The 18,952-nt window shown below is 68.9% G+C and overlaps 4 protein-coding genes across 7 annotated transcripts in view; 2 read left to right on the forward strand and 2 right to left on the reverse strand.

Annotated features, from left to right (window-relative positions):
- The first annotated feature begins 118 nt into the window (after positions 1 to 118).
- On the forward strand, positions 119 to 1,831 carry LOC125326029 (alpha-internexin-like). Its single transcript, XM_048303775.1, has 3 exons — positions 119 to 630; positions 1,227 to 1,351; positions 1,416 to 1,831. The coding sequence occupies exons 1-3, from the start codon at positions 226 to 228 to the stop codon at positions 1,465 to 1,467; spliced, it is 582 nt and encodes a 193-aa protein (XP_048159732.1). The 5' UTR covers positions 119 to 225; the 3' UTR covers positions 1,468 to 1,831.
- A 648-nt stretch (positions 1,832 to 2,479) lies between these two features.
- Positions 2,480 to 5,916, reverse strand: LOC125326024 (interleukin-12 subunit beta-like). The gene is made up of 7 exons (XM_048303767.1): positions 4,615 to 5,916; positions 4,383 to 4,452; positions 3,808 to 4,029; positions 3,494 to 3,602; positions 3,229 to 3,410; positions 2,981 to 3,129; positions 2,480 to 2,734 (listed from the first exon to the last, which is right to left on the reverse strand). Exons 2-7 carry the CDS (start codon positions 4,450 to 4,452, stop codon positions 2,594 to 2,596), a joined length of 873 nt encoding a protein of 290 aa, XP_048159724.1. The 5' UTR covers positions 4,615 to 5,916; the 3' UTR covers positions 2,480 to 2,593.
- A 79-nt stretch (positions 5,917 to 5,995) lies between these two features.
- On the reverse strand, positions 5,996 to 12,304 carry DQX1 (DEAQ-box RNA dependent ATPase 1). The gene is made up of 11 exons (XM_048303744.1): positions 11,446 to 12,304; positions 10,118 to 10,311; positions 9,549 to 9,924; positions 9,081 to 9,317; positions 8,779 to 8,878; positions 8,486 to 8,641; positions 8,127 to 8,318; positions 7,910 to 8,035; positions 6,916 to 7,106; positions 6,643 to 6,833; positions 5,996 to 6,564 (listed from the first exon to the last, which is right to left on the reverse strand). Exons 1-11 carry the CDS (start codon positions 11,725 to 11,727, stop codon positions 6,378 to 6,380), a joined length of 2,232 nt encoding a protein of 743 aa, XP_048159701.1. The 5' UTR covers positions 11,728 to 12,304; the 3' UTR covers positions 5,996 to 6,377.
- A 1,449-nt stretch (positions 12,305 to 13,753) lies between these two features.
- LOC125326002 (dedicator of cytokinesis protein 2-like) overlaps positions 13,754 to 18,952 on the forward strand; it is a 45,680-nt gene continuing 40,481 nt past the window's right edge. The window contains exons 1-9 of one of the 4 annotated variants that reach the window (XM_048303730.1): positions 13,754 to 14,532; positions 16,088 to 16,171; positions 16,282 to 16,322; positions 16,575 to 16,630; positions 16,710 to 16,827; positions 16,917 to 17,065; positions 17,500 to 17,635; positions 17,754 to 17,908; positions 18,299 to 18,380. In XM_048303730.1, the coding sequence (XP_048159687.1) occupies positions 14,349 to 14,532; positions 16,088 to 16,171; positions 16,282 to 16,322; positions 16,575 to 16,630; positions 16,710 to 16,827; positions 16,917 to 17,065; positions 17,500 to 17,635; positions 17,754 to 17,908; positions 18,299 to 18,380 (1,005 nt within the window). In that variant the 5' untranslated portion in view covers positions 13,754 to 14,348. Of the gene's footprint in view, positions 14,544 to 16,087; positions 16,172 to 16,281; positions 16,323 to 16,574; positions 16,631 to 16,709; positions 16,828 to 16,916; positions 17,066 to 17,499; positions 17,636 to 17,753; positions 17,909 to 18,298; positions 18,381 to 18,952 lie in introns of all 4 variants that reach the window. The other 3 variants (XM_048303731.1, XM_048303732.1, XM_048303733.1) reach the window with 3 other exon arrangements.

An 18,952-nucleotide genomic window follows, 5' to 3' on the forward strand; every position in this document is an offset into this window, starting at 1 on the left:
CTCCCTGCGGGACTGCCATCACCTCCCGTGGCCTGAGCCTTGGTGTGACCCACAGGACACTCGTGGGGTGCAGAGGGGCTGAATTCCCCTCCTTCTGGGAAATCGCTGCACCCCCTCCTCAGTGACCCCCTAAGTGGGGGTTCCCCCCCGCCAGGACCATCCAGCCCGACTCCAGCCTCTGTTGATGATGATGGAGGGAATGAAGGGGGAAGGGGTGTAACAGCGATGACCTTGACCCTGAACTCGACCTTGGCCCCCACCCCGCCGCTATCCACCATGCTGCAGCCCCTCACCCCACTTTTGGGGGACAGGCTTCTGCCGGCTCCCCCTCTCCGTTGCTACCGGGAGGAGTCGGACACCCGGTACCGGCGGGATTGGCTGCGGTTCCGTGACGCGGAGGGGTGGAACCGCATTACCACCGGGATGAGCGCGGCCGAGGGCCGGCCCCGGTGCCGGTGGGGCGGCGGCGGCGAGGCGGTGCTCCGTGCCCGTGCTGAGGCCGCCGGTTACCGGAGGCTGCTGCGAGCCCGAGCCGCCGAGGTGGAGGCGTTGCGGGGGGCGGTGGGCGCGTTACACCGGCAGCTGGAGGGGCTGCGGGACCGGCGGAGCGGGGAGCTGGCCAAGTACCAGGTGCGGGATGGGGGGGGGCCGGGGGGCGCCTGGGGGTTGGGAGGGAGCGGGGATGGGGGCTGGGATGTGAGGAGGGGGGGTGGATGTTTGGAGGGAGGGGCGGTGCTGGAGCTGGATGCCCGGAGGGATGGGGAGAAGGGGGGGAGGGGAATGGGGAGGGGCGGGGGTCAGGGGTCCGGATGGGGCTGGGGGGCCCCGGGAGGGAGCGGGCGCGGGATGGGATGGGGGAGTTCAGGTGGGACTGGGATGTGGGGTTTGTGTGGGGTGGGGGACCGGGTGTCCCTGGGGGTGGGTGTCGGTGCGGGGTTGGGGATCCCGCGGGTCCGTGTGGGGCGGGGATCTGCCCGGGGATCCGTGCGGGGCGGGGGGCGGTGCGGAGTTCCAGGGGTCCGTGCGAGCGGAGGTCGGGCCAGGGGTGCCGGGACTCCGTGTAGGTGGGGTTCGGGGCGGGGGTCGGACCGAGGGTCTGTGGGCGGGGGTCCGAGCGGGGCTCCCTGTGGGGAGGATGTCGGGCCGGGGGTCCCTGTGTGCGGGGGCCCTGCCGGGGATCCCGGGGGTCGCCCCGCGGCCCCGCCGCTGCTGACGGCCCGGCTCAGGAGCGGGTGGCGGAGCTGGAGCGGGAGATCGGGGCGGCGGAGGCGGAGATGGCCCGGTGCCTGCGGGAGTACCCGGCTCTGCTGCGGCTGCGGATGGCGCTGGAGGCGGAGATCGCCGCGTACCGGTACGCGAGGGGGGGCGCGGGGGGCGCGGGAGGTGAGGGGCTTAGCCCGGCCCTTCTTTTCCAGGGAGATGCTGGAGAGCGAGGAGCTGCGCCTGGGCGGCCTGGCCCCGCCGTGACCCGACCCCTGGAGTCCCGGTCCCATCACTGGACCCCGGCCCTACCGTTACCACTGGACCCCCGGTCCCGGGACCGGATCTCCAGCCCCACCACCGGACCCCGGTTCCTCCGCCGGACCCCAGACCCCCGACTCCTGCGCCCCGGGCCATGGCTCCCTGGCACCCTCTGGACCTCTCTGGACTCACGGAACCCCGGTCCTTCTGTCCCCACGTTCCACGGGTCCCCCGGACTTCTGCGTGCCCGCCTGCCCCGGGACCCCCGGGAGGGCAGCGCCCGTGGGGACACACACTCACCAGCCTCTCCGGGGTGGGGGTCCCGGCCCAGACCCGTGCGGAAGCACCTCAATAAAGCCCCGTGGCATCACCCGGAGCCGGCCCGTCTCGGGGGGGAAAGGGGGGGCGGGGAGCACCCCTGGCTGTGCTCCAGGGGTCTGTGGTGGGGCAGGGGCGTGGGGGGCTCTGTGGGAAGGGGGCTCATGGAGGGGTGTGGGTTCTCTCCTGCGTGGTGCAGCCCCTCACCCCCGACCTGGGCACGCCACGGGGACAGAGAGGGGGGAACATTGTGGGGTACAGCCACACTTTCAGTGGGAGCTGAGCCCCCCAGTGGTGGCAATTGGTCCCGGATCCCACCCCCCACTGTGACCGGCGCTCTTGGGGTCAGGATGGGATCCTGCTCCCTGGGATGTGGGGACAGGGGGTTGCCCCCAAGACTTGCTCGCTGGGTGCTGCCCCTGTGTCTGGGGACGTTGTCCCACCACAGTCCCCAGAAAGGAGGCGGAGCTGGGAGGGTTTTTCGAGGATTAGGGAAGTCCAGTGAACCCATGTGTAGCTGGGCAGGGCTGTGGGGACCCTCTATCCCGCCTGTCCCCGAGCTGGGCTGGAGCACGGGTGGAGCCTGTCCCAGCCACGCAGATGGACCGAGTCTTGTGCCAGCTGGGAGCCCCTCGGGGAGCTGTGGGTGCCCAGCACCTCCCTTCCCACACAGACACTGACCAGGGTTTGTGGTAGCAAAGCTGATCCCAGCGTTTTAATAGGGGGAAAAAAAGCCTTTTTTGAGCTGTAAAGGGAGGGGGGTTCTGGGGAAAGGAGGTGCCCGTTTGTAGGGTCAGCACCCTCGAAGCCGGTGTTACTGGGGTGCACTGAAGTCCATCCAGGCGCTCCAGGGGCTCCAGGCCGGGGGAGTGTAGGGGTCCCGGCAGCTGATGCGCACCCGCCGCGCGCCCGCCTGCACCGGTGTCTCCTCTGCACCCTCCATGAACTGCTCAACCTGCAAAGGGGGCAGGGCACGGTCTAGGGAGACCCTCGGGGAGGGGGGCACCAGCAGCCCCTGACCTGGGCAGCACTGGGGAGAGCAGGGGTGACAATTCACCATCCCAAGAAGGGAAGCAGCGGAGTGAGGAGGGGGCTGTGGCTGAGCATCTTCCCAGGCACAGGGAAGAGTCAGGGATGGGGCAGGGTGGGCACAGGGCAGGGTGGGGACATGGGGTAGCCTGTGCAGGGAGCCTCCTGTTACCTGGGTGCCGTTGTGGAGCTCATACTGCAGATGGTAGAGCAGCGCAAAGTAGGACTTGGGGAGCGGCCAGGAGGCCGGGGGGGCCCAGGCCAGGTGGAGCTGCTCCCCCCGCTGCTGCAGGGTCAGCTCCTGGGGTGGGTCAGGACGCACTGTGGGCAGAGGGGGCTCAGAACAGGGGCTGAGACCCTCCCTGGAGCCCCCAGTACCTCTTGGGCACCCCCACCCTGCTGCTCCTGCCCTGAGCTCACCAATGTCACGGAGGAAGAAGTGCCTGGAGAGGTTGAGGTAGGAGGTGTCCGAGAGCCCCTCCAGGTGCAGCTGGAGCGGGTGCAGCTCCTCTCCGAAGGGGCAGAACAAGGGGTCTGCCAGACTGGTGTTGAACTGGCCATGGTTACTGGCCACTGGCATCCATGGCCCCACGGAGCCGTTGCTGTGGGGAGGGAGGTGTGAGCAGGTCTTAGGGGCAGGTGGCCGTGCGGCTGGGGTAGGTTTGGGGGGTCCTGGGGCACCCACCTGCGTGTGAGACGGGCACGGAAGACGGCAGAGGGGGGCCCGGGCCAGGAGCAGTGGAAGGAGCCGTTGTAGGACTCAGCCTGGCAGGACACGTTGATCTCCTCCTCGCCTGAGGGGGCCGAGGGGTGACTGGTCAGGGGCTGCATGGGGCTGGGAGTGATACCCCCTCCCTGCATGGCACTGGTGAGGCTCCCCCCAGCCACACAACCCTGCCTGGTGCAGCCCCACGGGTTGGGCACAAATATCTCCCGGTGCTCAGCCCTCCACCCCTGCACCCCATCACCCCCGGCTGCCCCAGCCATGCCCCTCCGTACCGGTGCCGCTGACCACCACGTAGGTGGTGTCCAGCAGGACAGAGCCGGCCCAGCAGCTGTAGTTGCCCGTGGCTGGCAGGTCCAAGCCGAGGATGGTGAGGCTCTGGCCCTCGGGCACCAGTTCGGCCATGGGCTCCTGGTCTCCATTCAGTGTCCAGTAGATGTGCTGCTCTGAAGTGTCACATCGTAGCACCACGTCCTGGTTCAGCTTCCCCACCTGGACTGGAGGTGAGAGGCAGAGCCTGTGGTCAGACACGGGCTGTGGTGGGGGCAGATTGTCCCCCACACCCCCATGGGGCTGGGTGGCCCTCGGCCTCACAACCATCCTGTCCCACAGTCCTCACCCTGCTCCTGCGCTCCATGTCCATCCCTGCACTCCCTCACCCCATACCCACCCCACATCACCCTCATGCCCATCCTCCAATCTCCCAGCAGAGCTGTCCCAACATGTATCAGAGGGATGTGGGTTTGGGATGCCTCCCACTCCCTCCGGTTCCTCTGCAGTCCCTGCAGCTCCCCCAGCTGGGGGGGTCCCCCCTCCAAGGCCTCCCCTGTGCCCCGGGGGCAGCACTCACACTTTGGGGGGAAGGCAGTCAGGGGTTCCGCAGGCACGAGGCACAGCACCAGTACCACCAGCACCAGCATCTGGAAGGGGAAGGGGAGGGGAAGGGCAGTCCCAGCTGGACATAACCCAGGAGAGGGGCACAGCCAGTGGGGCCAGCCAGGGCAGAGCCCCCAGCTCTGGGAGCAGCACCCCTGAAGCAGAATCCCCCCCGAGACCCCCCAACCCTCCCGGTCTGTGCCTACCTCTGGTGTGTCACTCCTGCAGGCTCAGAAGGGCCGGGGGCTGTGGTCTTATATGGGCTGGACTCCATGGGGCCACCCCAAGGTGCAGCCACAGCAGCATCACAGTTCTCAGAACAGGAGAATGAGACCCACGCTCAGTCCACCACTGCCCCCCCCTCCCCACTCACCCAGCCCTGGGACTCACCGCTGGTACTTCCCAGGGCAGGGGGCACCGGACACCCCTGCCCTGCCCTCAAATGCCAGAGGATGGGTCACCATGGGAACAGCCAGGCAAGGGACAGTGCTGGGCACCTGGGATGGTGTCGGGGTTCTGGGTGGTCCCAGCTCTCCCCTGCTGAGCCCTGGCACCACCTGAGGGTCTGCACATCACCGTGTGCTGCACAGAGCCCCCGCAGTGCCCTGCTACAGGGTGGGGGAGACCAGCGAGGTCTCTCAGCACCTGTCCTGGGGGTCTGGAGAGGGGCAGCTCAGGGCTGGGCCCCTCTGGATGGGCTGCAGTGAGTCCCCGAGGAGAGGGGAGGGTTTCCACAGAGGCTCGGGGTGATGCCCCAGGTTGTCTCACCCCTTCCCTCCCCTCCTCGGGCCACTGCATGTCCCATGGGACACTGTGCAGAGATGAGGACCTAGGGACAGAGATCATCATGGTCACCAGCTGTCCCTTTGCCACCCCACCGATGTCAGCCCATGTTGAGGACACACAGCAGATCCCGCCCCAGCAGGGGAGTGCTGTACCCTTTCACGTACTTTCTGGAGTTTCTAGAAAGCAAAGGGGAAGTGGGGTCTGTGGGAGGCTGGGGGAGCCCAGTCCTCACCTTTTGAGGCCATAAGGGGGCAGTGGGACATCCGGGCCCCTCCCTGAGCAGAATGAAGCCTCTGTGTGGGCTGCGGGGAGGGGAGGGAGAGCCAGGACCCCCAGGCTTCCAGGCAGCAGCTCAGCCCTTGGCTGTAGCACTGCAGGGAACCCCGACGGGGGTGGGAGGGGATGGGGCACCTTGCCCGCGGGCGCACCCATATCCTGTCCTGTCTGGGGGAAGCAGACGCTGATGGCAGGTTCTGGGGGCCCCTCGCCAACCACAGCTTCCCCTTGGCTTCTGCAGAAGAACCACAACCACAGAGGGGAAGCCCTGATGCAAAGGCCAGGGATCCCAGCCTGGCACCCGAAACAAGGGTGGGAGGGCAGTGAGGCCTCACAGACAGAAACCGCCCTTGGGAAACAGGAGGAGCAGGGATAGACCCCACCCTGGCTGGACCCCTCTGTGGCGATGTCCCTCGGCAGGATGGACCCCACCCTGGCTGGACCCCTCTGTGGCGATGTCCCTCGGCAGGATGGACCCCACCCTAGCTGGACCCCTCGCTGCAGTCATGGACACAAAGCCAGGAGTAAAGGTCACAAAACTTTATACAGGAGGGACCCCTGCGTGGCCCCTCAGCCCGGGGTGCAGGGGGAGTGGGACAGGCGATGCCTCCAGCCCTGCAGCACCCCCGGGAAAGATGGGGTGAAGGAGCCCAGTGGGGAGGGCCCACACAACTCCCCCGGCCGGGGCCAGCGCTCCCCAATCCACGCTCTGAGGTGCCGGGGTTGTCCCACAGCCGCTGGCCCACGACTGACCGCAGCGCAGCGCTGAGGCAGTGCCTGCACCTCCCTGGGACCTGGGACAGCCCCTGCAGCCGCACGGCCTCCCTGGGGCCTCCCCGTGGCTCCCCTGTCCCCAGGGTCACGGCCAAGCCCAGGCAGCCCCGCCGCGGGGCTCCGCTGCTCCGGCTCACTGCAGGACGCACACGTCCCCCTGCTCGTCCTCGCGTCCGGCCGCCTCTGCCAGCGACTCCGGCTCTGCCGGCGCATCCTCTGCCGCCACCACCACCACCTTTTCCCGCAGCTCCATCAGCAGGTCCCGGCCCTCGCTGGGCGGCAGGTTGCTCAGGTAGTACTGGGGGGCCAACTCCACCAGCCTGTGGGGACAGCGGGGGGTCAGCCGGCTACAGGGAGCCCCTGTAAGGACCTGTCCTTCCCCGTCCCCAAGCCCTCACATTTGGGGCTGGATCTCCGAGACCACGCGCAGGCAGTTGTCCTGAGAGATGGTGAACTCGTGGTAGAGCACCCAGGGGGGCAGGCGGCGTGGGGGTGGCCGCAGCAGGTACCCGCAGGCGGGGGCCAGGTGGGCCACGTGCTTGTGTGTCAGCATCACGTAATTGCCGGAGCCGTCGATATCTCGGGCGACCTGGGAGCGACCAGGAAGGAGTGGGGTGGTTGGCACACCCCCCACAGCTCCCCCATAACTCCCCTCAGCCTCCTGGGCCCACCTTGAGGAAGTACCCGGAGATGAGGGCCCGCTGGATGTTGAGGGCGTTGGCGTCAGAGCCGAAGGCGGGTGGCGAGACCGGGAGCTCGATGCGGCGCATGACCTCGAGCAGCTCAGCGCGCACGGTGCCCGCCAGGCGCAGAGCCTCGGCGCACACCCCGTGCTTCCGGCACCAGCCCTCGTCGCCGGCGTCTGCAGGAGGGACAGCGGTGTCAGCACCACGGGGATGGCACAGCGAGGGCAGTGATGTGGGGACAGGGATGGGATAGCGGGGTCAGCGATGTGGGGACAGGGATGGCACAGGGGCATAGGTCAGTGCCATGGGGCAGGGATGGGATAGCGGGGTCAGCGATGTGGGGACAAGGATGGGATAGGGATGACATGGGAATGAGGATGGCACAGGGGGGGTCACCGACACGGGGATGGGAATGGCACAGTGGGGTCAATGGTATGGGGACAGAGATGGGACAGTGGAGTCACGGACGTGGGCACAGAGATAGGACAGTGGAATTAGTGACATGGGGACAGGGGTGGGACAGTAGGGTCAGTGACGTGGGCAGGGGACAGCGGGGTCAGTGACGTGGGCAGGGGACAGCGGGATCAGTGATGTGGGGATGGGGTAGCAGAGTGGGGTCAGTGATGTGGGGACAGGACAGTGGTGCTATGGGGATGGGGACAGGTGAGCAGAGACCTCGCTGGGTTGGGGGCTTGGAGGCCACAGAAGCACTGCTGCTCCCCCTGTCTCTGACCCCTTCACACAGTGGTGACAGGGATCGAGCAGAGGGCACAGCCCCCAGGCTAGAACTGGGACCCCCCAGAACCTCCCCCAGCCAGGCTGGGCACTGGGATGGGGTCAGGAATGTAGCTCCAGGGCAGGGGACACATGAGGGGGTCTGGGATACTGGGAGGAGCAGGGGATACAGGAGACACACAGGAGTCTGTGGGATGCCCACAGGGCTGCAAGCCCCCCACCCCCAGCCCCCGCCCATGCTCACGCTGCTGGAAGGCATTGAAGATGTTGATGAGGGTGAAGTGGTCCCCACTGGGGTGCAGCAGCGCCCGCCGGCGCAGTGCCACGGCCTCCTCCAGGTGCGTGGACAGGGGCATGAAGCAGGGGGACGCTGCGGGTGGGCAGTGGGGGTCACTGTGTGCCCCCAGCACCTCCCTGGCAGTGCTGGCTCCTGAGGGCCCCCCAAGCCCCCCACACGGTACCTGTGAGCATGGCGGCCAGGCTGACCATCTCCTCCACGCAGTCAAACTCGCAGGAGGCGATGAGGGCCTTGGCCAGCTGCGGGTCCAGTGGGAACTCCGACATGATGATCCCCACCTCCGACAGATTCCCATCGTCATCCAGGGCTGCCAGGTAGTCCAGGTCCTCCAGCGCTTGCATCAGCGACTCGGGGGCTGGAGTGGGACATCAGGCAGCTTCGCCCACCCTGTCCTGCACCTGCCAGGCCTGCAGTCCCTCTCCAGAGACCACCCAGGCCGTGGTGATGGCCACAGCTATGGCTGCCCCGTCGTGTCCCTCTGCTCCAGCCCCTCACGCCACGCCTGGCCCCAAGGGGCTCTACCTGGGCGGTCAAGGAAGTCACACTGGCCCATGTCGGCGATGTCCAGGCGCTTCAGCAGCAGCACGAGGCGGCTCAGGCTGGTCTCGCTGACGTGGGGCGCGGGGCTGGGGGGCAGGCGCTGCTCAAAGGCCTCCGAGTACAGGCGCAGGCAGGTGCCTGCAGGAGAGGGGCCATGAGGTGGGACAGGGCAATGGCACAGGCAGGTGGGGACAGGTGCTGGGCCAGTGGCTGCCGGCGGTCCCGGTGGGGTGGCACAACAGCCCCGAGGGGGGACACTGCAGCACAGGTCTCACCTGGGGGGCTGCCAGCTGCTCGTTGCATGCGTGACTCGGCCTGGCTCCGGCTGATGGGCCGCAGCACCTGGGACTCAGCACGGATGCGAGGGTTGTACACCTACGGGAGGCTGTGAGGGGGACACCGCAGGGGACCCCTGCCATCCCCCAAGGCCCCTCACCTGCCAGCGCAAGGCCACCGCTGCCACCTCCCCCGGGGCACACCCCTCCTCCCAGCCTGGAACACCACGGCAGGGAGGATCCCACAGCCCACTGCACCCCGGAGCAGAGCCAGACCCCCACCCGTGCCCTGTCCCACTCACGCTGCGCAGCTCCAGCCCTGAGTCGATGACGAAGCGCACGGTGCCCAGCGAGAAGGACGAGTCCCCGAGCCAGTGGGTGACAATGACGCGCCGCTCCCGGCTCTCCTCGGGTGTCTCGTAGAGTCGCTGCGTGGCCCGGCCCACGCCGGGGTGCAGCGGCAGCACCAGCAGCGGGCCCAGCGCCGGGCTCAGCGCCACGGCCTCTGTCTGGATGGCAGCGCAGCACTCGGAGATCTCCTGGGCAAGGACAGGGGGCGCAGGTGACACCCACTGACACCCGCAGTGTCCCCATCCCCAGCTCAGGGTGCTGCGCCATGCCCCGTGCCCACCTCCCAGCGCCCACGGCCCCTCTGCAAAGGAGCCGCAGCTCCCCCAGTTTAACCCCAGCTGCCCCTGCCATCCTCAGCGCTCCCCAGTGAGAGGAGGGACACCCCAAACCTCCCCTGTCCTGTTCCCCCCTCAGCCCACCTGCTCGCTGGCCAGGAAGATGAGGACGTGGCCGGGCTCCTGGCGCCGGTGGATGTCCAGCACGGCCTGGCAAGCGGCGGCCACGTGCCCGTGGGCCGATGGCTCCCGGTAGACCAGCTGCGGCGGGGAGCTGTGCCCCGGGATCCGCACCACGGGGGGGTCCCCACAGAAGGCACGCAGCCGCGGCTCCAGGGCGGGCGAGGTGACCACCACGAGCCGCAGGGCCGGGCGCTGGCGCAGCACGTCCTTGAGCAGCCCCAGCAGCGCGTCCGTGGGCACCGTGCGCTCCTGCGCCTCGTCCAGCACCACCACCCCGTACTGCCGCAGCAGCGGGTCCGACGTCATCTCCCGCAGCAGCATCTCATCCGAGCAGAACCTGCCACGGCCCCACCCCATCAGCACGGACCCCTGGCTGGGGGGAACGCCTCACACCCTCCCCACAGCAGCCCCCTCCCCACAGCAGCCTGCGCCGCTTTCCAGCGAGGCCAGGCTGGATTAAGGGATTACGCGGAGCTCAGTGGGATTAGGGCGCTGTGCTCCCGGCGCGGGCCCCGCCGTCCCTCCCGTACCTGAGGATGGTGTCGGCGGTGCAGCAGTCCTCGTGGGGCACACAGTAGCCCACCTCGTGGCCCAGGTTCAGGTCCATCTCGTCGGCCACGCGCAGCGAGAGGCTGAGGGCGGCCAGGCTATGGGGCTGGGTGCAGGCCACCAGCCCGTGGGTGAACTGCATGGACAGGGCGTACTCGGCGCACCACTGTGGGATCTGTGGGACAGGGCGCGGGTCAGCGTGGCCCCAGGACTGTCCCCTCCCCGCTGCACCCCTCCAAAGGGCACAGGGACCTTCCTCAGGGATCTGGCTGCAGGATCTCTGGGGCCAGGGGCTGTTCAGAGGCACTCACAGCCCAAGCAGGATCTTCCCTCCCCACTCCTGTCATCTTGGAGCCCCACAGACTGTAACAGGAGCTCCATGGCCCCACACCCGCAGCTTCCTGCCCCGGTACGGGACACCACGGCCCTGATCTCACATTAGGGACACGGGACAATGGCCTGGGAAACCCCAGAGAGAGACAGGGAAGGGCTCACCAGGGAGCAGCTGCTGGCCAAGCGCCTGGCCAGGTGGTGTGGGACAGTGCCAAGGCCACATGGATGTCCCTTGGGCACCAGGGACCTGAGTCCTGCTTCCTCCTGTCACCTCTGAGCCCCCCACAAGTGGTGCCTGTGTCTCAGCGCCCCAGCGCCCTGCAGGGACTGCAGGCACGGTGCTGCACCCAAAAACACCAGCCCTGGGGCCCGCACAGGGGCTTTATTCCCCAAATCCGGCAGCGCCAGCCAAGCCCAGAAACTCAGCAGGTCACACCCAGGGAGGTGATTTGGTTGAGCACCTCGAACCCAAGGCCAACACCCCGATAGCCTGCGGTGGGTGACCCAGCCCAATCCGGCCCCGCAGCAGCCACAGCTGCGCCGCCGCTTGCCGCAATCCCTTCCCTGGTCAAAGTCTGCCAGGTGCCGTTCCCGAGTGTCACCAGCAACTGCGTCCAACTCCCCAGGGCGGCGGGGAGGGCTCTGGCACCCCAGCCCTGCCACTGCCCCTGCACCAGGCCCAGCTCCGGGAGCGGCCGTTCCCCCCTCCCTCTGCCACCTCCCGTGCCAGCTGCTCCCGTGGCACCGCTTCCCGACTCGTGCTGCGGCTTCGCCCGGAGCCCAGTGCCGGCCCTGGCACGTCCCCGTGCCCGCCCTTCCCGGTGCCCGCCCACCCCGCCGGGCTCAGTGCAGCGTTCCCGGGGGGCCCGGCACCCCCTCCGTGTGTGTCGCACGGCTCAGGCGCTGCCGTGGGGTCCAGGAGGATCCACATGCAGCCCCCGGTAGAGCCGGGCATTCCAGCTACCCTTGCCCTCACCTGCGTGCTCTTGCCGGTGCCGGGGGGTCCGGACACCAGGACGATGCCGCTGTTGCCCTCCAGGTGCTCCATGAAGCTGTACTTGGTGGTCCAGACCGGCAGCTCCCGGCGCTGTCGCAGCAGCTCGTAGTAGCGGGAGGAGAAGGGCAGCCCATCGTAGGGGTTCACCTCCAGGTCGCCGTCGCAGTCCAGGGACGGGTCTTCATCCTCCTCCTCCTCCTCCAGCGCGGAGCCGGGGCCGCTGGGCCCGGGCAGGGGGCCCGGGGCCCCGGAGCCGGCCATGGCGGGGACACCGGAGCTGCGAGGGCGGGCGGGGGTGGAGCGGGACCGGCGCTGACCCACCCTCGCCTACGTCCCGGGAAGGAGCCCGGTGCAGCCCAGTGCCACGTCCCGTCCCGCGGGGTGCGGGGACCCGCGGGTACCAGGGACGGGCGCGGGATGCGGGCGGAGGGGCACGGACAGGTGTGGAGGGGTGACACGGCCGGGAACACCAGGAACAGAGCCGGCGTATGGGGGACCGGGAGAACGGGCAGGGAACCGGCGGGCGGGCAGGGAACCGGAGAAAGGGGATGGATCACCGGGAGAGCCCCGCAGGATCGAGCGGAGTGCGGGGACCGGACAGCGCTGTGCGTGCGGACCGGACCGACGCGGGGTACAGGGGTTGCGGGGCAGGGCGGACACCTCGGGAGGGCCGGTCCCGAACGGGATGGGCCGGACCGGGTCGGCGGAACACCTGTACGGGACGGTCCGGACCGGGCACCTGAGCACCGGCACCGGGCCGGACCTCAGCGGAGCGGAGCGGGCGGGTCGGGGGCGGGTCAGGGGCGGGTCCCCCGCACCCTCCCGGGCCGCGGGCCCGGTTCCGGCCCCGGTTCCGGTTCCGGTCCCGCCGCTCACCTGCGCGCGCCACCGCGGGCCCTGCCTGGGGACACGGTCACGTGACCCGCGCGCCGTCACGTGCCCCGCCCGCGGCAGCCAATCAGCGCCCGCGCCGGGCGGGGCCCGGATGTGGCGGCGGGACGGGAGCGGACGGTCCCCGCCGGGACCCCCCGGCACCCCCGGCAGCGATCCCGGCTCCGGCCGCAGCCCCGCCCTGCCCCATGCTCTCCGCTGCCAGCTCCGGTGTGCGGCTCCGAGCCGGGCGCGGCTGCAGTCCGAGCCCGCCCGCAGCCCCTATCGGGACGGGGCTTTCCGGTACCGGACATCTCGGTGCTGGTGCGGGGCATCCTGTACTGGATCTGGGCATCCCGGTGCGGGGCCGGGAGTACCGGAGCCGTGCATCCTGTACCGGCGCATCCCGTAGCAGTGCCGGGCATCCCCATGCGGGACATCCTGTACTGCTGTCGGGTGTACTGGAGCCGGGCATCCCGTAACGGTGTCGGTCCTTCCGTACCGGAGCATCTCGTAATGGTGCTGGTCATACTGGTGCTGGGCATCCTGCTGCCGGAGCGGCGCACCCCGTACCAGCACTGGGCGTACCGTGGCCGGACATCCCGATGCCGGACATCCCGATGCCGGACATCCCGTACCGGCGCCCCGCACACGAAGCAGCACCCTCGGCCGCGGCGGCTCCCGGCGGGACCGGCAGGTGGAGCTCCCTGACCGGCGAACGGTCCCGGCGGCCCGGGCCGGCCAGAGCTCCCGCCGGCGCCATGGGACAGAGCCACGCACCGGGCAGCGCTGGGCGGCGGCCGAGCGGTGCGTGCTGGCCCCGGGACTGCGGGAATTCAGGAACCGGGAGCCTCGGAGGCTGCGGGAAGTGCCACGCCTGCGGCTCCTGCTCTCCGAGAGCCCCGGCAGTCCCCGCACGCCGGTGCCCGTGCCACACCGGTGCCCGTGCCACATTTCCTTCTGTTCACCCCCGGTGCTGCCAGCCCCGGCGCGGGCGGGTCCGTGCAGTGGCGGGGATCTGGCGGCACATCCCGAGCTTTGCCGTGCGGTGTGGCGGCTCCGGCCGCTCCTGCAGCTCCTGCCGGTCCCGCCCTCGCACCTCGGCCCAGGTGGTGGCACCGGAGTGCCGCGGCAGGATCGCTTTATGCCCGGCTTTGGTTGATCCCAAACCCACCCGGTCTCTCTCTCTTCCGGGGCTCTTCGTGCCCCATGGCTCTTCTCAGGGCCGGCTTTTGGTCAGGGGGTCTGTCCTGGGGCTGACCCGTGGGGCAGGGGGGCTACACCCAGGGGTGACCCCAGAGCAGGCTCAGGTTGCAGGGGATTTGGGGACATGCAAGGGGGTGGGGGTGCAGGGAAGGAGCCGGGTGCTGGCTCCAAGGGGCTGATGGAGAGAGACATGGTTCAATCTGTGGGAGCAGCAGTGCAGTGGCAGCAGGACTCGGGAGGGTCAGAGGGTCCCGGGCAGTGTGGCCATGAAGGGGTGTGGGCCTGGCCAAGCCCCCATCCCTGTGGAGCTACCAGTGCCGGACAGCCGAGTGTGGCCAGCAGGAGGAAGGAAGTGGCTGGTGCTGAGCCGTTGCTCCCAGTGCCGTGGTTGCGGAGGGCTGGACGGGGCACGGAGCCAGCGCTGGCACAGCTGGGCCTGGGGCACCAAGGGACAGGGATGGAGATGTGGACAAGCCAGACCCAGCCACGACGGCAGAAGCCTCATCCCGGTGGTGCCGGTTGGGAGCTCACGGCTGTCACAGGCACACGGCTCCGCGTGGCTCCTCGTGCCATGGCGTGTCTGGAGCTGCACTCACTCCATGATCCCATGTCCAGGCCCATGTCCTGCTGGCTGCGGGCTCTGGCCGTGGTGCTCAGCCAGGGAGGTCACCGTGCCACCACATGACCCACTCCAGTGACCAGAACCATCTTGCCAGTGACCCCTGAGCCCAGACTCTTGGGTGGGTGGTGTGGGGCTCCCAGGGGCTCCATCTCCACCGCGCTGCCCTGGCTCGTGGCGGTGCAGGATGGTGGGGTGGGACCCCTGTGCTCAGAGCGCGCTGAGGAAGCGGAGGTTTCACAAGCTGGGGGTACACGTGACACGGCGAGTGCAGCAGGAGGAACCACCAGTGGCCCTGCAGCGCCCCGGTCCCCGCGGCACGGCTCCGGTGCCCCGGTGGCCATGGCGCCCTGGCTGCCCATCAAGGACAAGTATGGCGTGGGTGAGTGGGGGCTGCGGGCGCTGGGCCCTGTGGAGGCTCCCGCTCTCCTGGAGGGGCGCAGGGCTGGTGGGATGGGGTGTTCAGGGTGTGGCGACACCCGTGGTACCCCCGGCTGTGGTGGTGGCAGGTGGTGGCAGCTGGGTGATGGCAGCAATGGTGCCGGGCTGGTGCCATTGTGAGGTGATGCGAGGAGGGGGCCAGGTCCCCCCGGTGCTGGGTGGGCTGGTGGGTGCAGGAACAAACAGGGGGGTAGTGGCGACTGCAGGGCTGGTGACAGAAGGCTCAGGGAAGGGCACCAAGCAGGACAGGTGCCAGGAGGCTCCAGAGCTGGTGCTGGTGTGAGTGGGAAGCGCTGGGGCACAGCACTGGGGTGGAGGCTTGGCTTCCCTCCAGGCTGCGGGTCTGGGCTCAGCCCGCCTGCTGAGGCTCTGGGGGAGCCTTGAGACACCCCAATAATTTGCCTCAGGTTGCAGCTGGGGTTTTGCAGCTGCCTCGGTGTTGGTGATGGCAAAGCCCTGGGCACCCCCATTCCTTGCATCACCCCCAGCTTGGGCTCCCTGTGCCCTGTACCAGCCGTGGGCACCCCCACTCCCTGCAGCACCACCAGCTTGTGCTGGCTCTGGCAGCCCTGTGCCTCTTCCCGTTTCTTGCGGGGCCGTTTCCTGCACCCTTCCCTTGCACTGTCTGCAGTGCTGGAGCGAGGGCTGAGCTTCTGCAGGGTCCTGGGCAGCACCTGAGTGAGGGCTGAGCTACTGCTGGTCCCAGCTGGCTCAGGGTCTTCGTGGGGAGTGCAGAGTGATGGGAGGGGTCCCGTGGGACCTCGGGGCTCCCAGTGCCCCAAGGTGTGAGGGTCAGCATGAGGGGTCCCGACGAGCCATGAGGGTCTGGGGGTGCTGCAATATGAGCTGGCCCTGGCTGGGACTCAAGGGTGGGCACAGGCAGGGTCCTACCAGGGACCCCCGTATGCAGGGATACTGTCCCCCAGTCTGGGGGCCAAACCAGGGCTGCCTGCCCCAGAGCTGTCCCTGAGGCCAGAAATAGCGACACGGACAACCACAGTGCTGCTGGGCAGGAAGTGGCTGGCCACCGGAGAGCTCCTGTCCCCACCGCCCCCCTCCCCTGCCACCAGCTCCACTGTCCCCAGACAGACCTGTCCCTGAGCCACCAGCCCTGGACAGGGGCTCTGCTGGCACTTGCCTCCCCACACTTGCTTGTGCCAGGACTGGGACCATCGGCACCCAGGGTGTGGGTGGCAGGCACGAGGGTCCCATAGGAGACCCCTGAGGGCTGGGGAGGGGGCTGGTGGCTTCTGTTGTGCCCCCAGCCCTGTGCAGGCTGTGCCGTGGCTCTTCTGGGGTGTGGGGTCGAGGTGCTTGGGGGTCTCACGCTGTTTGTGGGGCTGGGAGTCTGCCCCATCTCTCGGGGCTGAACGGGGCCTGCTGGGGTGCTGTGGGGGGCTGGCTGTGGGGTGCAGGTGCACAGGGCCTGGGGCCTGGTGAGGGGCTCTGGGCAGGGATCCCAGCTCCCAGCTCCTCTCCCCACAGCCGTGTGGAACTTCCCGCGCACCCAGGAGCATCACCTCCCGCTGCAGATTGGGGAGATGGTGCGCATCCTGCAGGCCTCCGAGGGTAAGGGGGACCCCCGGGTGCACCCCAACATGGGTTCCTGCACTGTCCTTTGTCCCTGCAGTGGGGGCCAGGACCCCCAGCCTGGCTGATGATGTCCCCTCCCCTCGCAGGCTGGTACTGCGGGTACTCGCTCCGGAACAGGGCTGCCCAGGTAGGTGAGGGGATGCCGGGGTCCTGGAGGCAGGAGGGGCACTGCTGGTGGCTTTCCCTGTCCCTGCTGGGTGTCTGGGGGGGGCACAGGGGGGCATGGACAGTGGCTTGCTCTGTCCCTGGGAGGATGTTTGGGTTCAGGGGTGCAGGGGGCATGGCAGGCTGGGCACCCTGTGGCATTGGGAGCCCCCAGCCGTGCCCCCCCGAGGGACGTCTCCCAGCCCGGGGGTGCTGATGACTCTGGCTCCCCCAGGGCATCTTCCCGGCCTCGCTGATCCGGCTCAAGGGCGCCGTGGTGGAGCAGCAGGGGTAGGTCCGGGGCACGGGCAGGGGTGGTGGGCTCCACCTTCTGCCCTGTGCAGGGTCCCTGTGGAGCCGGGGTCTCCAGGGGTCCCTGTGCCTCCCCCAGGACAGAGGAGAGCGTGGTGCCCGCCGAGATGCCCATGGTGCAGGAGATCACCACCACGCTGCGGGAGTGGGCCACCATCTGGAAGCAGCTCTATGTGGTGAGGGTCGGGGGTCTGGGGGTCCGGGGGATCTGGAAGCACGGTGGGGGATACCTGGTGACCCCAGTGACCCTCTGGTGCTGCCACAGGCCGGGCAGACGGAGCGGTACGGGCAGGTGAAGAGGATGATGCAGGAGCTGATGGAGCAGCGGTCGCAGCTGCTCTCAGGGACACTGCCCAAGGACCAGCTCCTGCGGCTCAGGAAGGAGGTGACCGGCAAGATGGACTACGGCAACAAGTGAGGGCGGGGATGGGGCACAGAGACCCCAAATCCGCCCCTGGCACAGGCTGTGCAGTGCTCAGGGGTGCTCCCTGCCAGCCTGTCTGGGTGTGCCTGTGTCCCCATCATCCCAGCTGCGTGTCCCTGGGGCACCCTGTGTCCCTGCTGTTCTGGCTGGCTGTCCCTGTGTCCCCATCATCCCAGCTGGCTGTCCCGTGATGGCTGGGGACAGTAAATGTGCCACCAGGTGCACAAGCCACCTGGCCAAGGGCTATGGCCGACGAGCCGTGGCTGGGACAGGAGTGTCCCTGGTGCTGCCCGGCTCCTGTCCGCTTTCCCAGTCGGATCTGTCCTGCCCCCTCAGACCCTGTGCAAGGACAAGTGAGTCCTGGCGGGACACACAGACCCGTGCCCCGCCCCGGTCCTTCCTCACCCCATCCCGCCCCCTGCAGGATCCTCGCGCTGGACCTGGTGGTGCGGGACGAGGACGAGAACATCCTGGACCCCGACAGGACGAGCGTCATCAGCCTCTTCCAGGCGCACAGGAGGGCGGCGCAGACCCTCACGCAGCGCATCCAGGAGGAGACGGTGAGGCCGCTGCTGGCCCCGCAGCCTGGCCGTGTCATGCCCAGAGCCTGATGCCCCCCATGCCAGGGGCTGTGCCCAGGGCTGAGCCACCTTGTGCCCCCCACCTCGTGCCCCCCAGAGCCCGCAGCAGAGAGCACCAGGCCACGGCACCCACGGGGCCGCTTCGCCCTCCCACAACCTCTACCTCTGCGTCCGCAACTTCGTCTGCCACATCGGGGAGGAGGCGCAGCTCTTCATGGCCCTGTACGACCCCGGCGAGCAGCGCATCATCAGGTGGGGCGCAGGGCAGACCCCTGCCCCTGCTGTGCCGGGTTCTTGTCCCGCTGCTCCCTGTGGCATCCCCCAGGCTGCCCATCCTGCCCAGCCCAGCAGGACCCAGCGGGTGTCACAGGGGGAAGGGACACGTCCCTTCCCAAAGAGCTTCTCCAGAGCGGGAGGGTTCGTTGTGCCGTGCCAGCCATGCAGCCGTGTCCCATGGGACAGCCCGTGGCTCGTCCTGCCCCAGGCACTGGCGAGGTGACCAGTGGGGTGACTGGGGACAGCCAGGCTGGGCCGGCCCTGTGCCGCGACTGGGCACACTGGTGGGCTGAAGGGTCTGTGCGGTGGGAGCTGGCAGGGACTCTGCCATCCCGGTGCCCACCTCAACCATCACCCGCCTCACAGCGAGAACTACGTGATCCGCTGGGCCAGCACCGGGGTCCCGCAGGACATCGAGCTGCTCAACAACCTCAAGGTCGTGTTCACGGTGAGCGCAGACCTCGGGGGAGCCGCGCTGCTGCCGCCCGCCGCCCCCTCCTGCAGAGCTGCCCCACCCGCAGCATTTCGGGTCCCCTGTGTCCCCTCGCGAGCAGCCGAACCCCCTCCAGTTCCCCTGCTCGCGTACCCCCAGCCTCTTCGCAGACCCCTGCCCTGGCGCCGGGACGTGCCGGGCGCTGCCTCTCGGGGTCCGCTCCCGGTGCTGGGGGTCTCGGGGTGCCCCGTCCCCCTGCCCGTCCCTCGCCCGTCGGCACCCGCTGACTCAGCGCTTTGGCTGCAGCGCAGCGCTGACCCCCGGGACGGCGCGGAGCCATCGATATGCAAATGAGCCGGGAAAATCAGTGTTTATGAGCAGCATCAGCACTTCGGCCCCGCTGCCGCCCCCCGGCTCTCGCCCATCTCCGCCCCCTGCTCTGCTCGCTGATGTTGTCCCCACGTGTCCCCACGCGCTGTGCATGTCCCTGTCCCTTCCCCTCAGCGCCGCTGGAAGGTTTTGGCGCAGGGGCAGCACCCGCGGGACACGGTCCTCTCCCCAGTGTCCCCGGAGCTGGGGTGCAGGGC

Source organism: Corvus hawaiiensis, chromosome 5, assembly GCF_020740725.1.
Source record: "Corvus hawaiiensis isolate bCorHaw1 chromosome 5, bCorHaw1.pri.cur, whole genome shotgun sequence".
NCBI classification, from domain to species: Eukaryota; Metazoa; Chordata; class Aves; order Passeriformes; family Corvidae; genus Corvus; species Corvus hawaiiensis.

Bases quoted from the DNA above. Each gene is read 5' to 3' on its own strand.
- LOC125326029 (XM_048303775.1), top strand. From the start codon at position 226: ATGACCTTGACCCTGAACTCGACCTTGGCCCCCACCCCGCCGCTATCC. The intron at 631-1,226 runs GTGCGGGATGGG...GGCCCGGCTCAG, and splicing joins GGGAGCTGGCCAAGTACCAG to GAGCGGGTGGCGGAGCTGGA. The intron at 1,352-1,415 runs GTACGCGAGGGG...CTTCTTTTCCAG, and splicing joins GCGGAGATCGCCGCGTACCG to GGAGATGCTGGAGAGCGAGG.
- LOC125326024 (XM_048303767.1), bottom strand. From the start codon at position 4,452: ATGCTGGTGCTGGTGGTACTGGTGCTGTGCCTCGTGCCTGCGGAACCC. The intron at 3,603-3,807 runs GTACGGAGGGGC...CGGCCCCCTCAG, and splicing joins CGTGGTGGTCAGCGGCACCG to GCGAGGAGGAGATCAACGTG. The intron at 3,130-3,228 runs GTGAGCTCAGGG...CTCTGCCCACAG, and splicing joins CTTCTTCCTCCGTGACATTG to TGCGTCCTGACCCACCCCAG.
- DQX1 (XM_048303744.1), bottom strand. From the start codon at position 11,727: ATGGCCGGCTCCGGGGCCCCGGGCCCCCTGCCCGGGCCCAGCGGCCCC. The intron at 10,312-11,445 runs GTGAGGGCAAGG...CCTGTCCCACAG, and splicing joins GCACCGGCAAGAGCACGCAG to ATCCCACAGTGGTGCGCCGA. The intron at 7,107-7,909 runs GTGAGCATGGGC...TCCCTCCTGCAG, and splicing joins CTTCAATGCCTTCCAGCAGC to ACGCCGGCGACGAGGGCTGG.